Raw genomic sequence first — 12,330 nt, forward strand, 5'->3', positions numbered from 1 at the left:
CCTGGTCAGACTTTTCCAGATCCAAACCTGCTTTTCAAACAGAAAGGAGAGCCGGGATTTAACACTGTGTTCCTTTTACCAGGAGCAAACTCAGAAATTGCTGGAAAAGCTTAGCGGGTCTGGCAGCATCTGTGTAGAGAAAGCAGAGTAAATGTTTCGAGTCCAGTGACCCAAGCAGGAATTACTGGTTTGTGCGGCTCTCCGCAAACCGTGAACATCTCAGCTCTGGCCCCACTCTGACCAGTGGCAGTCCTGTGTTAGGAACTGGGCCCTCTCTAGTCAGGTTACTGAATCATGGCTACTCCTGGGTGATATTGTTGGCATCTTAAACAAGGAATGAATGTGCTTCTTTTCCTTCTTCTAGATTCCGCTAGCCTGGTAAATGGCAACCATCAAACTCCGCTTAATGAAGGTTCAAGTAATCAACTTGGAGCCCAAGTCACTCATAGCTCATTGGTCAGCTCCATTGAGAAGGACCTACAAGACATTATGGACTCTTTGGTGATGGACGATGCCACGTCCCCTGGGAAAAAGCAGACAGTCAATGCCCAGTCCCCTTTGTCTCCCATGGTCAACGGAGGTGGCAGGTACCTCCTGTCGCCACCCCTGAGTCCCGGTGCCATGTCAGTGGGTTCGAGTTACGACAACATGTCGCCGCCCTTCTCCCCCCTGTCATCTCCGAGTGCGGCCAGCAGCAGCAGCTACACCAGCTACTCCCCGGGCAGTCAGGAGCAGGCACCCCTCGTGCCTCCCACTGTTCCTGTCAGATCTTCAAGTTACAACCACACTGTACAGCCCCCAGGCCTTAGGCCTGGGCCTAACTACAGTGGAGCACCTACTGAGCCAGGCAAGTGTAATGGCCTCAGTCCAGGGAGCCAGCGAGTGCCGGACAGTCCGCGTGCCCATAGGAAAGGAGCCAATGTCCAGGAGATCCCACCAAGTCCCACGGTCAGCCGGAGAGCCTTCCCACTGGACGGTTTCCCCTCAGCAGTGCCCTCCGATGCCAGGAAAGTGCCAGAAAGTCCAAAGTTTTCTCATCCAAGTCACAACGTTCCATCAGTATCTGTGAGCCCCAGCAGTGGGGGTCCCAGAGTCCCCGTTCTGACAGTTCCTGGCAGTCCTAGATTTGGAGGCAAGTCCCACCCAATCCCTAGTCCCAGGTCCAAGGTGGGTGGCTCCCTTCAGGAACGGCCTCCGAGTCCTTTCCGAGAGGTTAAGGAAACTCCGATGGATCGAGCCATCACTTGCAGCCCGTCTAAGCAGATGTCCCCACGGGTTTTCCAGCCAGTGGAGAGTGTGGGACTTGCCCACGTCAACCAACCTGTCCAGCTACATCCCAGAAACCTTCAGCCCTCTGAGAGTCCCCGACTGGCTCGAAGGAGCCTGGAGAGTATGAGAGACCTGCCCCCATTGAGTCCCTCTATGTCCAGGAAGGCTTCACCGCATTCTCCGTTTTCCAATCTGCCAACCTCGCCTCACCAAAGGCCCTGCCGAGAAGGAGTTCGCCATGAGACTCCACCTCCCCAGGGGAAAGTCGTCAAGGAGACGCCAGAAAGTCCGCGACTTCGACGGAAGCATTCGTCGGGGGGTTCGTCAGAGAGGAGTGAGGACTTCTCGTCCCACATCGTGCCGAGTCTAACCTTGCTGAGCAGTGGGAGGAGGGTCCGAGACCGAAGTCCTTCCCCAACGCTGCTGTCCGCTGACCTCCCAAGGAAAGTGTATGGGAGCAGCGTGACCCCCGCCCACAGCCTGACCTCGCTGGCTGTGTCCACGCCATTACAAAGCCCACGGCTACAGAGGAAGACAGCAGGGGACGAGAGGACACCAGTGACTCGGCAGCGGAAGAACAGTATTTCCGAAATCAGTGACAATGAGGATGAGCTGCTGGATTACCACCGCCGACAGAGGGAGGAGCGAATCCGGGAGCAGGAAATGCAGATGCTGGTGAGTGCACTGCTACCTCTGTCTGTATTGAGATGTTCGGCAAAAGTGAGGACTGCAGATGCTGGAAACCAGAGTCTAGATTAGAGTGGTGCTGGAAAAGCACAGCAGGTCAGGCAGCATGCGAGGAGCAGGAAAATAAACATTTCGGGCAAAAGCCCATCCGAAGCATCGATTTTCCTGCTCCTGGGATGCTGCCTGACCTGCTGTGCTTTTCTCTATTCTAGACGCTGTATTGAGATGTTGGCAATCTGCAAACCATTTGCATGTGGCACATGGTAGATCAGCAACTGGGGCTGCATACAAAACCCCAACCTGCAGCTTAGGAACCAAACCTTTCTCTCTTTCCTTACCACCCTTTCCTCTTTCTTCTCCTTTCTTGCTTCTTAAACCATCTCTTCATCCCCTCCTCTCATCCTTCAATTCTTTTATCATTCTCACCTTTCTCTTTTCCCTCTCATGCCTTCCCTTTGTCTTGACCTCTTCCCTCACACCTTCCCTCTCCTCATCCCCTTTCTGCTTTTTTGTTTCTTCTCTGCCCCCTTTCTCCTTGGACCCTGCACAGCCCAGTCTCTCGCTCTCGCGCTCTCTTTCTCTCTCTGTTCTCCTTCTCTCTGTCTTTATATCAGAGGCTTGTTTTGACATTGAGGGTGACATTGTGGATTGTCCTTAAGATGGTGCCAGTCTCCACCACCATGTCCATCACATCAGAGACAGGGAGCACTCCACTGTCCTCGATAGTTGAAGCTTGCCATGGATGGATCCCTGACAGCGTTCACACGCTGTAATCTTGAGATGTCTTAATAAGTCAGAAATCAATTGAACGTCATTTTTGGACTTTCTGATGTGGAGGTGCCAGTGTTGGACTGGGGTGGACAAAGTCAGAGGTCACACAACACCAGGTTATAGTCCAACAGGGGGTTTATTTGAAATCACAAGCATTCAGAGTGCTGCTCCTTCATCAGGTTTCACCTGTGACTGCTGACTGTTTCCTAACACTTAAATATGTTCATTGCATAATATTCTACAATCATTTTCAGCAATCTGGCCTACTGCACGTAAATCCTACAGCTAGTTTCCATCTCACTCCTGGGCAATCTATGTCATATTAATTTCCTTATGTTTTCAGGCTAAGTAAGAGTCCATTCTTATATTAATAGAAGATAGAACATCACAGCAGTACAGGCCCTTTGGCCCTCACTGTTGCGTCACACTGTGAAACCAATCTGAAGACCATCTAACCTACACTATTCCATTCTTGTCCATATGTCTATCCAATGACCATTTAAATGCCCTTAAAGTTGGCGAGTTTACTACTGTTGCAGGCAGGGCATTCCACGCCCCTACTACTCTCTGAGTAAAGAAACTATCTCTAACATCTGAACTATATCTATCACCTCTCAATTTAAAACTATGTCCCCTCATGCTAGCCATCACCATCCGAGGAAAAAGGCTCTCACTGTCCACCCTATCTAACGCTCTGATTATCTTATATATCTCAATTAAGCCACCTCTCAAACTTCTCTCTAATGAAAACATCCTCGAGTTCCTCAGCATTTCCTCATAAGACCTTTTCTCCATACCAGGCAACATCGCAGTAAATCTCCTCTGAACCCTTTCCAAAGTTTCCACATCCTTCCTATAATGTAGTGACCAAAACTGTACACAATATTACAAGTGCGGCCGCATCAGAGTTTTGTACAGCTGCAACATGACCTCGTGGTCCAAAACTCAATCCCTCTACCAATAAAAGCTATCACACCGTATGCCATCTTAACAACCCTATCAACCTGGGTGGCAACTTTCAGGGATCCATGTACATGGACACCGAGATCTCTTTGCTCATCTACACTGCCAAGAATCTTACCATTAGCCCAGTACTCTTTACTCCTGTTGCTCCTTCCAAAGTGAATCACCTCACACTTTTCCACATTAAACTCGATTTGCCAACTCTCAACCCAACTCTGCAGCTTATCTATGTCCCTCTCTAACCTACAACATCCTTCGGAATTGTCCACAACTCCACCGACCTTAGTATCATCCGCAAATTTACTAACCCATCATTCTACGCCCACATCCAGGTCATTTATAAAAATGACAAACAGCAGTGGCCCCAAAACAGATCCTTTCTGTATACCACTAGTAACTGAACTCCAGGATGAACATTTCCCGTCAACCACCACCTTCTGTTTTCTTTCAGCTAGCCAATTTCTGATGCAAACTGTTAAATTACCCTCAATCCCATGCCTCAGTATTTTATGCAGCAGCCTACTGTGGGGAACCTTATCAAACACCTTACTGAAATCCATATACACCACCTCAACTACTTTGTCTTCATCCACCTGTTTGGTCACCTTCTCAAAGAACTCAATAAGGTTTGTGAGCATGACCTACCCTTCACAAAACCGTGTTGACTATCACTAATCAACTTATTCCTTTTGAGATGATTATAAATCCTATCTCTTTTAACCTTTTCCAACACTTTACCCACAACTGACGTAAGGCTCACTGGTCTATAATTTCCAGGGTTGTCTCTACTCCCCTTCGTGAACAAGGGAACAACATTTGCCATCCTCCAGTCTTCTGGCACAATTCCTGTAGATAATGACGATATAAAGATCAAAGGCAAAGGCTCTGCAATCTCTTCCCTGGCTTCCCAGAGAATCCTAGGATAAATCCCATCCAGCCCAAGGACTTATCTATTTTCACACTTTCCAGAATTGCTGATACCTCCTTCTTGTGAACCTCAATCCTGTCTAGTCTAGTAGCCTGTATCTCAGTATTCTTCTCGCAACATTGTCTTTTTCCAGTGTGAATACTGATGAAAAATATTCATTTAGCACTTTCCCTATCTCTTCTGACTCCACACACAACTTCCCACTATCATCCTTGATTGGCTCAAACCTTGCTTGAGTCTTTCTTTTATTCCTGATATACCTATAGAAAGCTTTAGGATTTTCCTTGATCCTATCTGCCAAATTATGCCTTGTCATATCCTTCCTAGCTCTTCTTTGCTCTCTCTTTAAGTCTTTCCTGGCTAACTTGCAATGTCGCCCATGGATTCAGGATTAACATAAAAAAGAAGGTATTTAAAAGTAACAGAAAAGGACATGGAGCAAAGGATGTCACACATCTTCGGCCCACACGAAAGGCTTGAACCTTTTCTTGCCTTTTTTATATGTTCTCCTCTCCTCTCTTAGGTTATTCACCCATTGGTTCTGGCTTCTCTGAGTCATCTCCCGAGTAACTATTGTACTGTGTAGCCCAGGCATAGAGCATTGGCAGAAATTTCAATTATCGTAAAAACATCTTTAATATGTGTGTGTCATGTGCATTCCCTGTAACAGTCATTCTCATTTCCTGTAACGGTCGCCCTCAATTCCTGTAATGGTCGCCCTCAATTCCTGTAATGGTCGCCCTCAATTCTTGTAACAATTGCCCTCAATTCCTGTAACGGTCGCCCTCAATTCTTGTAACAGTCGCCTTCAATTCCTGTAACGATCGCCCTCAATTCCTGTAACGGTTGCCCTCAATTTTTGTAACAATCGCCCTCAATTCCTGTAACGGTTGCCCTCAATTCCTGTAGCAGTTGCCCTCAATTCCTGTAGTGGTCACCCTCAATTCCTGTAGCAGTTGCCCTCAATTCCTGTAGTGGTCATCCTCAATTCCTGTAGCAGTTGCCCTCAATTCCTGTAATGGTTGCCCTCATTTCCCATAGCGCTCGCCCTCATTTCCCGTAGTGGTCACTCTCATTTCCTGTATTGTCACCCTAATTTCCTGCAACGGTTGCCCTCATTTCCTGTAATGGTCACACTCATTTCCTGTGAGTAGTTTTGAATGGTCTTAATAAGATGAACATGTAAGGGATGTTTTATCTTGTAGGTTAGTTCAGAACTAGGGGATACTTTGAAAATTAGGAGTTGCTCATTTCAGGATAGAGATGAGGAGAAATATTTTCCCCTCAGACGATTGTGTGGATTTGTAACTCCCTACCTCAGAAGGCAGTGGAGACGGGTTATTGTTGAGACAGAGGTGGATAGTTCTTGTGGCGGGGGGGGGGGGGGGGGGGGGTGGGGGGGGTGGTCAAGGGTTATCAGAAGTAGGTTGGAATGTAGAATTCCGAAACACAAACAGATCAGCCACTATCTTATTGGATGGCAAAGCAGGCTTGAGGGGCCGAATGGTCTATTTCTGCTCTTGTTTTGTATGTTTGTCTGTTCACTTCCTGTAAAGCTACCCCATCACTGTCTGTCTTGTTGAACAGTCTGTTCTCGAATTCCCCGTGAGAAACAAGAGAACAGGAAATCTGTTGCTGATGGTGGAAGATATGTCAGGCTGGTGAATCTGGAGATAAATTGTGCCCCCTCTCTGATTTTCTCCCCTCTGTTGAGGGCACCGATTCTTCCTACGGTCCAGTACCGTAAGAGTTGGCAGCTTGCCACCTGCCCAGCCCTTCCCCCTCGACAAAACTCCGACTGCGATCAGTCACAGGGCGATTCCACCCACTGGGCATCACATCCGTGCGACATCCTTTTCGTTCCCCATTGTCCTCTTCCAAATGTGTCCCTGCAGCAATGCCCTGCTCATCCTCACTCAGCCTGCTGGAGCTCTCTAGGCCTGTGGAATGTCTCCAACTAATACTGAAATGATGTAGCGCCTGGTCCCTGAGCCCCTCCATTGAACCCTGGAAAACATCAGGTGATTTCAGTATCATTGTAAAGCCTCTTCATTGCGGATGATGTTTGATTTGAGAATTCTTACAATGTATTGCTTTCTAGTTCTGAGTCCCCATTATCAGTAACTTGATGTGTCTTATGTAATAAGGTCATATTCGATTTATTTTCCATAAGGTGTAGTCTTAATCAGTCAGAGTTAATCTCCCAGAGGTGCCTGGAATTGACACTGAGGTGTTATCCTAACTAGCAGTGTGGCCCCAGTGTCCTCTTCATCAACTTGCATCCTCTCTGCACCTCCCCCTCAGCTTGAGAATAGCTTCCCGTTGGTAGCGTGCTGTCGGAGTTGGAGGGTGCTGTGTGGGAGGTGGAGGAAAAGGAATGTGTGTGAGACAGATAGAAGACAGCAGAGGAGAAGAGAGTGTGTGGGTTAGAGGTGGAGAGGAAAGGTGGGGGCAAGTGTTTTGATTGCGTGAGATGGAGAGGGTGGAAGGTGATGGGGGGAGAAGTGAGGGAAAGGGTAGTGAAGAAGTGGGGGTTTTGAGAGGCTCAGAGGGTAAGAGGGAGCGAGGGTCAGAGAGAGCACTCTGATTCTGCCCCCTTGTGTATTCCTGATTCCCCTTGCTCCACCATTGGGGGAGCTGTGCCTTCAGCTACTTGGCCCCCCAACTCCTCCACTCCCTGGATAAACCTCCTTACCCCTCAGCCTCTCTCCCTGACCTTTTCAGATGTTTCCCAAAGCCTATCATTTGGATGCAGTCTTAACCACCTGACCTAAGTGTCGGGCTTCATTTTATAATTGTTTCTCTGACCTCCCCACCTCTTCACTTCCCCTCTCCCCCTTCCCTGCCCCTTCACCTTCACTTCCCCGTCCCCCTCCCCCTTCCCCCTCACCTCCCCTCTCCCCCTTCCCTACCCATTCACTTCCCTATCCCTCCCCTTCCATTCCCCACCCCTTCCCCTCCCCTTCCCCTCTCCCCTTTCCCCCTCCTCCTCCCCTCCACTTCCCCCTCCCTCTTCCCCTTCCCCTTCCTCACTCCCTTTCCCCTTCACCTCACTTCTCCCCCCTCACTTCTCCCCCCTCACTTCTCCCCCCTCACTTCTCCCCCCTCACATCCCTCCCCTCACTTCCCTCCCCCTCTCTTTCACGCCCCTCAGCTCCTCCCTTCCCTTCATTCCTTGACTCTCTGAAGTTCCTCGGGACCTTCACTCATTGTGCCCAGTGGTGAATCAGGACTGGATTAATTTCTTGTTATTGTAAATGAGACATGAAGATTCAATATTTAATTTTCCAAAGGTATCACATTTCCATTAAGTGATGCAGACCCTTCCTGTTTATTGACATGAGCCTTCTCCCAGTACCAGCTGATCAGTACAGAGACCTAACATCATTTCTTAGCAACGGAATCTTTCACGGTCAAAACTACTTTAAAATCCATCTGAACAAGCCTGGCTCGTTCATGACCCCTTCTGTGTTCCTGTTCTAATCTAAGAGATTGTCTTGCTGTCTCTTTCCTATTTAAATAGCATCAGGAAGGGTTCAGTCAAGGGGTGCTACACTCATCTCTGAGTTATAGCCTACTACAGAGCTTTGAGCTTTAAATCAAGGTTACATGTTAATGAGGGAGTGCTGTAGTGAGGGAGTGCTGTGCGGAGGGAGTGCTGTATTGTCAGACATGGACAATATCCAGGCTTGGATTGACAAGCCATTCCTGATAAAGGGCTGCGGCCCGAAACATTGATTTTCCTGCTCCTCGGATGCTGCCTGACCTGTGCTTTTCCAGCATACCCTCTCAACTTGGGTTGGCAAGTGGCAAGTAACATTCACACCACACAAATGCCAGGCAATGACCTTCTCCAATAAGAGATAATCTAACCACCATACCTTGACATTCAATGGTGTTACCACCACTGAGTCCTCCACTATCAACATCCTTGGGGTTACCATTGACCAGAAACGAAACTGGACTCATTACATAAACACAGTGGCTCCAAGGCACAAGTCAGCAGGGTGATGGAATACTCCCCACTTGCCTGGATGAATGCAGCTCCAACAACACTCAGAGAGGTTGACACCATCCAGGCCAAAGCAGCCGCTTGATTGGCACTGCATCCACAAACACCCACTCTCCCCACCATCAACGCTCAGTAGCAGCAGTGTGTACTGTGTACAAGATGCACTGCAGAAGTTCACCAAAGCTCCTCAGACGGTTTCACCAAAGCTCCAAACCATGGCACTTCATTCGAGAAGGACAAGGGTAGCACATACAGGGGAACACCCATTCCTGCAAGTTTCCCTCCAAATCACTCACCATCCTGACTTGGAACATATCGCTGCTCCTTCACTGTCACTGGGTCAGAATCCTGGAATTCACTCCCTAAGGGCATTGTGGGTCTACCTACAGCAGGTGGACTGCAGCAGTTCATGAAGGCAGCTCACCCCCACCTTTACAAGGGATGGGCTATCAATACTGGCCCAGACAGGGATACCCACATCGCGCAAGTGACTTTAAAATAAAAGCTCCTATGGATGAGCCATAAAACTAAACCGTTTCTGAGTGGATGTAAAGGAGCTCATGGTATTTTCACAAAAATTGTAGCAGAGGAGATCACAGCTCACCCAGGACATCCTGGTGAATATTTATCCCTGAACCTACAGAGATCACGGTAGGCCAGGCAGCATCCATGGAGAGAGAGCAAGTTAATGTTTTGAGTCTGGATGACTCTTCTTCAGGGCTGATCCCAGATCCCAGGAATTAATCTGGGGGAACCTGTGCTGCATTCCCTCTGGGGCAAGTATATAGGCAAATGAAATTCTCCAGCCTCCCTGTTAAAATTCCTCTGGGATGTGATTCTGAAATTCGCAGAGTATGGTGTGGGCTAGGACTCATGTTGGACGGAGCAAGACTTGAAGGTCCCTGCTGTGGGATCGGGCTTCAACCTTTGCCTTTGGTCCAACGTGCCATTCACAGTCTCGCTCCTGGTCAAACCACCCTGGATTGTCCAGGAAACCCCTTGGATGAAGCATTGATCCCCAGGACATGGCCAAGTGCAAAAATGAAGTGGAAATTCGGAAAAGGCATTAGGAAAAAGTTACTTTGTTTTAATTTCCTTCCAACGATCAGTCTAAGCAACGTATAGCAGTGGGATAAAGAAGGCCGATTGGCTAACAGCCAGCTCTTGCATTTTCCATTTGAGATAGAAAGGGACATCAGGTGTCCAATGGGGTATCAGGGAGGGAATGGGGGGAATGTCATGTTACCATCTGGAATATATCCAGTCGGAGTTGGCAGTACCATTGTGGCTTCCTAGTAAAACTCTTCAGAAAGTGAGAGCATGTGGAGGAGGGTATTGGATGGTGAGCCAGGAAAATTCCACCCACTCTAACTCGATGACATTTTAAACCTCGTTAAAATGCAGTAAACCTTTTCTTTCCCCGCCAACACTTTCAAGCTGAAAATCATTTTGTTTTTTATGATCTTTGCTCTGTTGTGGATTACCTCACTGTGGGAAACGCATTGAAATGGATTTAAATGTCACTTCAGTGAGTACCAATCAGCTCATTCTGCCTGACCTTGTGGTGAACCCAGGTTCCCAGAGTGTGATAGATTTGCTTTCGAAGCAACAAAATCATCCATCTCACTTCCTCACTCACTCACTCCCTCACTCACTCTCAATTTTCCTCATTCATACTCTCCCTCTCACTCATTCCCTCACTCACCCTCTCCCTCACTCATTCCCTCACTCACCCTCTCCCTCACTCATTCCCTCACTCACCCTCTCCTTCACTCACCCTCTCCCTCCCTCACTCTCTCTCCCTCACTCACACTCTCTCTCCCTCACTCACACTATCCGTCCCTCACTCACTCCCTCTCCTCATTCACGCTCTCTCTTCCTCATTCACTGTCTTCCTCGCTCACCCTCTTTCTCTCCCTCACTCACTGACTTTCTCTTGACCTCCCCTACTAACTCACTCACTCTCTCACTCACAAACATTTCCCATTTAGCTAACCCCAGATGTGATACAGAACAATATCCCCGCCCCTACCCGCAACTCCAGAGCAAGTCTCAAGCAAAGCTGATTTTTCCTCGTGTTTATGAAAAGGATGCTGGAGAATTCTCGATACCTGTGGGGAACTTGCCACTGAAATTCTACAAGCTCACCAGATCCCAGAGAGAATCCAAAACTCAGGAAGCTCCCCTCCTTCTCGGACAAGATGAAGATAGCTTCCTCTCACTGCCAGTACTGGGACCACAGAGTCAACGCAGGCTCTGATGTTGGCAGGGTGGGGGAGCAAGGGTTTGAAGAAGTGGGTGGGTGGGATCCTTAGCTCCTTACTCACTGCCTCCATCGTGTACCATTGACCTCCCTCCTGGGCCCCTCAGGATGGTCACCACCTTCATGAGCGCTCCTTCTCCAGGTGGGATGCATCGGGCAAGAGATTCTCACAAGACAGGAGGAATGCTGCATTTCTTCAGGGCATGTTGAGGATGTCATGAAACTTTCTCAATGGCCTCCTGGTAACCATTTGCTGTGACTAAGCTCAGAATGAAGAGTTTGTTTTGGAATGCCAATGACATGCATTCGCCAAACTGATAGAGAGTAAAACAGTGCCTTGATATTGAGGAGGTTGGCCTGAGAGAAGAGATTGATATGAAAGTTCCAAATCTCCAATTGGATTTGTGGGATTTTGAAAAGGTGTTGTTTGTGATATTCCTCTAGGGATTTGAGATGTTCTGCTGCACATTGTCCATGTCTTTGATACAAACAGAAAAGTAGGTGGCTGTACTGCCCTATAAAAATTGATGTCAGGTTTAAAGTCTTTGTCAACAAATACTCAAATAATAGCCAAGGGTTATGCTGGCCCACTGGTGTCCATCTTCAATGTGTGTCCTCATTGATAGGAGCCTCCTGAGATATGGAAGATGATCCATGTCATCCAGTAGCTCTCCAGGGATCCTGGTTGTCTGGGGACAGTGTTGTGCAGCATGGGAAGGCTGAGACAGGACCTTTATCTTATGGATGTTTAGCTTATGGCCCACTCTCCCAGACACCTCCAGGAATGCATCAGCAATGTTTCGGAGTGTATATACACAACAGCATTGTTAGCGATTTTTGAGAAGATTTGTAGCTCAGGTTGATGGTAAGCGTGTAAGTTAGCTCACTGAGCTTGAGGGATTGTTTTCAGACATTTCATCACCATACCAGGTAACATCATCAGTGAGAGTTTCCAGTGAAGCACTGGTGGTATGTCCTGTCTCTCTATTGGTAGGTCTTGGTTTCTTAAGGTGGGTGATGTCATTTCCGGCTCTTTTTTTCCAAGAAAAAATAGATAGGATCTAAATCGATCTGTTTATTGGTGGAGTTCTGGTTAGAATGCCATGCCTCTAAGAATTCTCTGCGTGTCTTTATTTCACCTGTCATAGGATGTGTGTGTTGTCCCAGTCAAAGTGGTGTCCTTCTTTGTCTGTATGTATAGAAACTAGTGATAGTGGGTTATGTCTTTTGGTGGCCAGTATCCTGGGGGCAAATTTCCTGCTAGTTTGTCCAATGTAATGTTTTTTACAGTTCTTGCATGGTATCTTGTATTGTCTGAGCTGAAAATGTGTTGCTGGAAAAGCGCAGCAGGTCAGGCAGCATCCAGGGAACAGGAGAATCGACGTTTCGGGCATAAGCCCTTCTTCAGGAAAGGGCTTATGCCCGAAACGTCGATTC

At 48.0% G+C, this 12,330-nt stretch overlaps 1 protein-coding gene across 24 annotated transcripts in view; it reads left to right on the forward strand.

Moving 5' to 3' along the window:
* The window catches only part of LOC122540584 (pleckstrin homology-like domain family B member 1), a 413,532-nt gene that overhangs the window by 255,414 nt on the left and 145,788 nt on the right, over positions 1-12,330 (forward strand). For all 24 annotated transcript variants that reach the window (XM_043676461.2, XM_043676462.2, XM_043676471.2 and 21 more), the window contains one exon: positions 365-1,944. In XM_043676461.2, coding sequence (XP_043532396.2) covers positions 365-1,944 — 1,580 coding nt within the window. The remainder of the gene's footprint in view (positions 1-364; positions 1,945-12,330) is intronic.

Source organism: Chiloscyllium plagiosum, unplaced genomic scaffold, assembly GCF_037043375.1.
Source record: "Chiloscyllium plagiosum isolate Xiang-an unplaced genomic scaffold, Cpla_swu_hap1 HiC_scaffold_29, whole genome shotgun sequence".
In the NCBI taxonomy this organism is placed as follows: Eukaryota; Metazoa; Chordata; class Chondrichthyes; order Orectolobiformes; family Hemiscylliidae; genus Chiloscyllium; species Chiloscyllium plagiosum.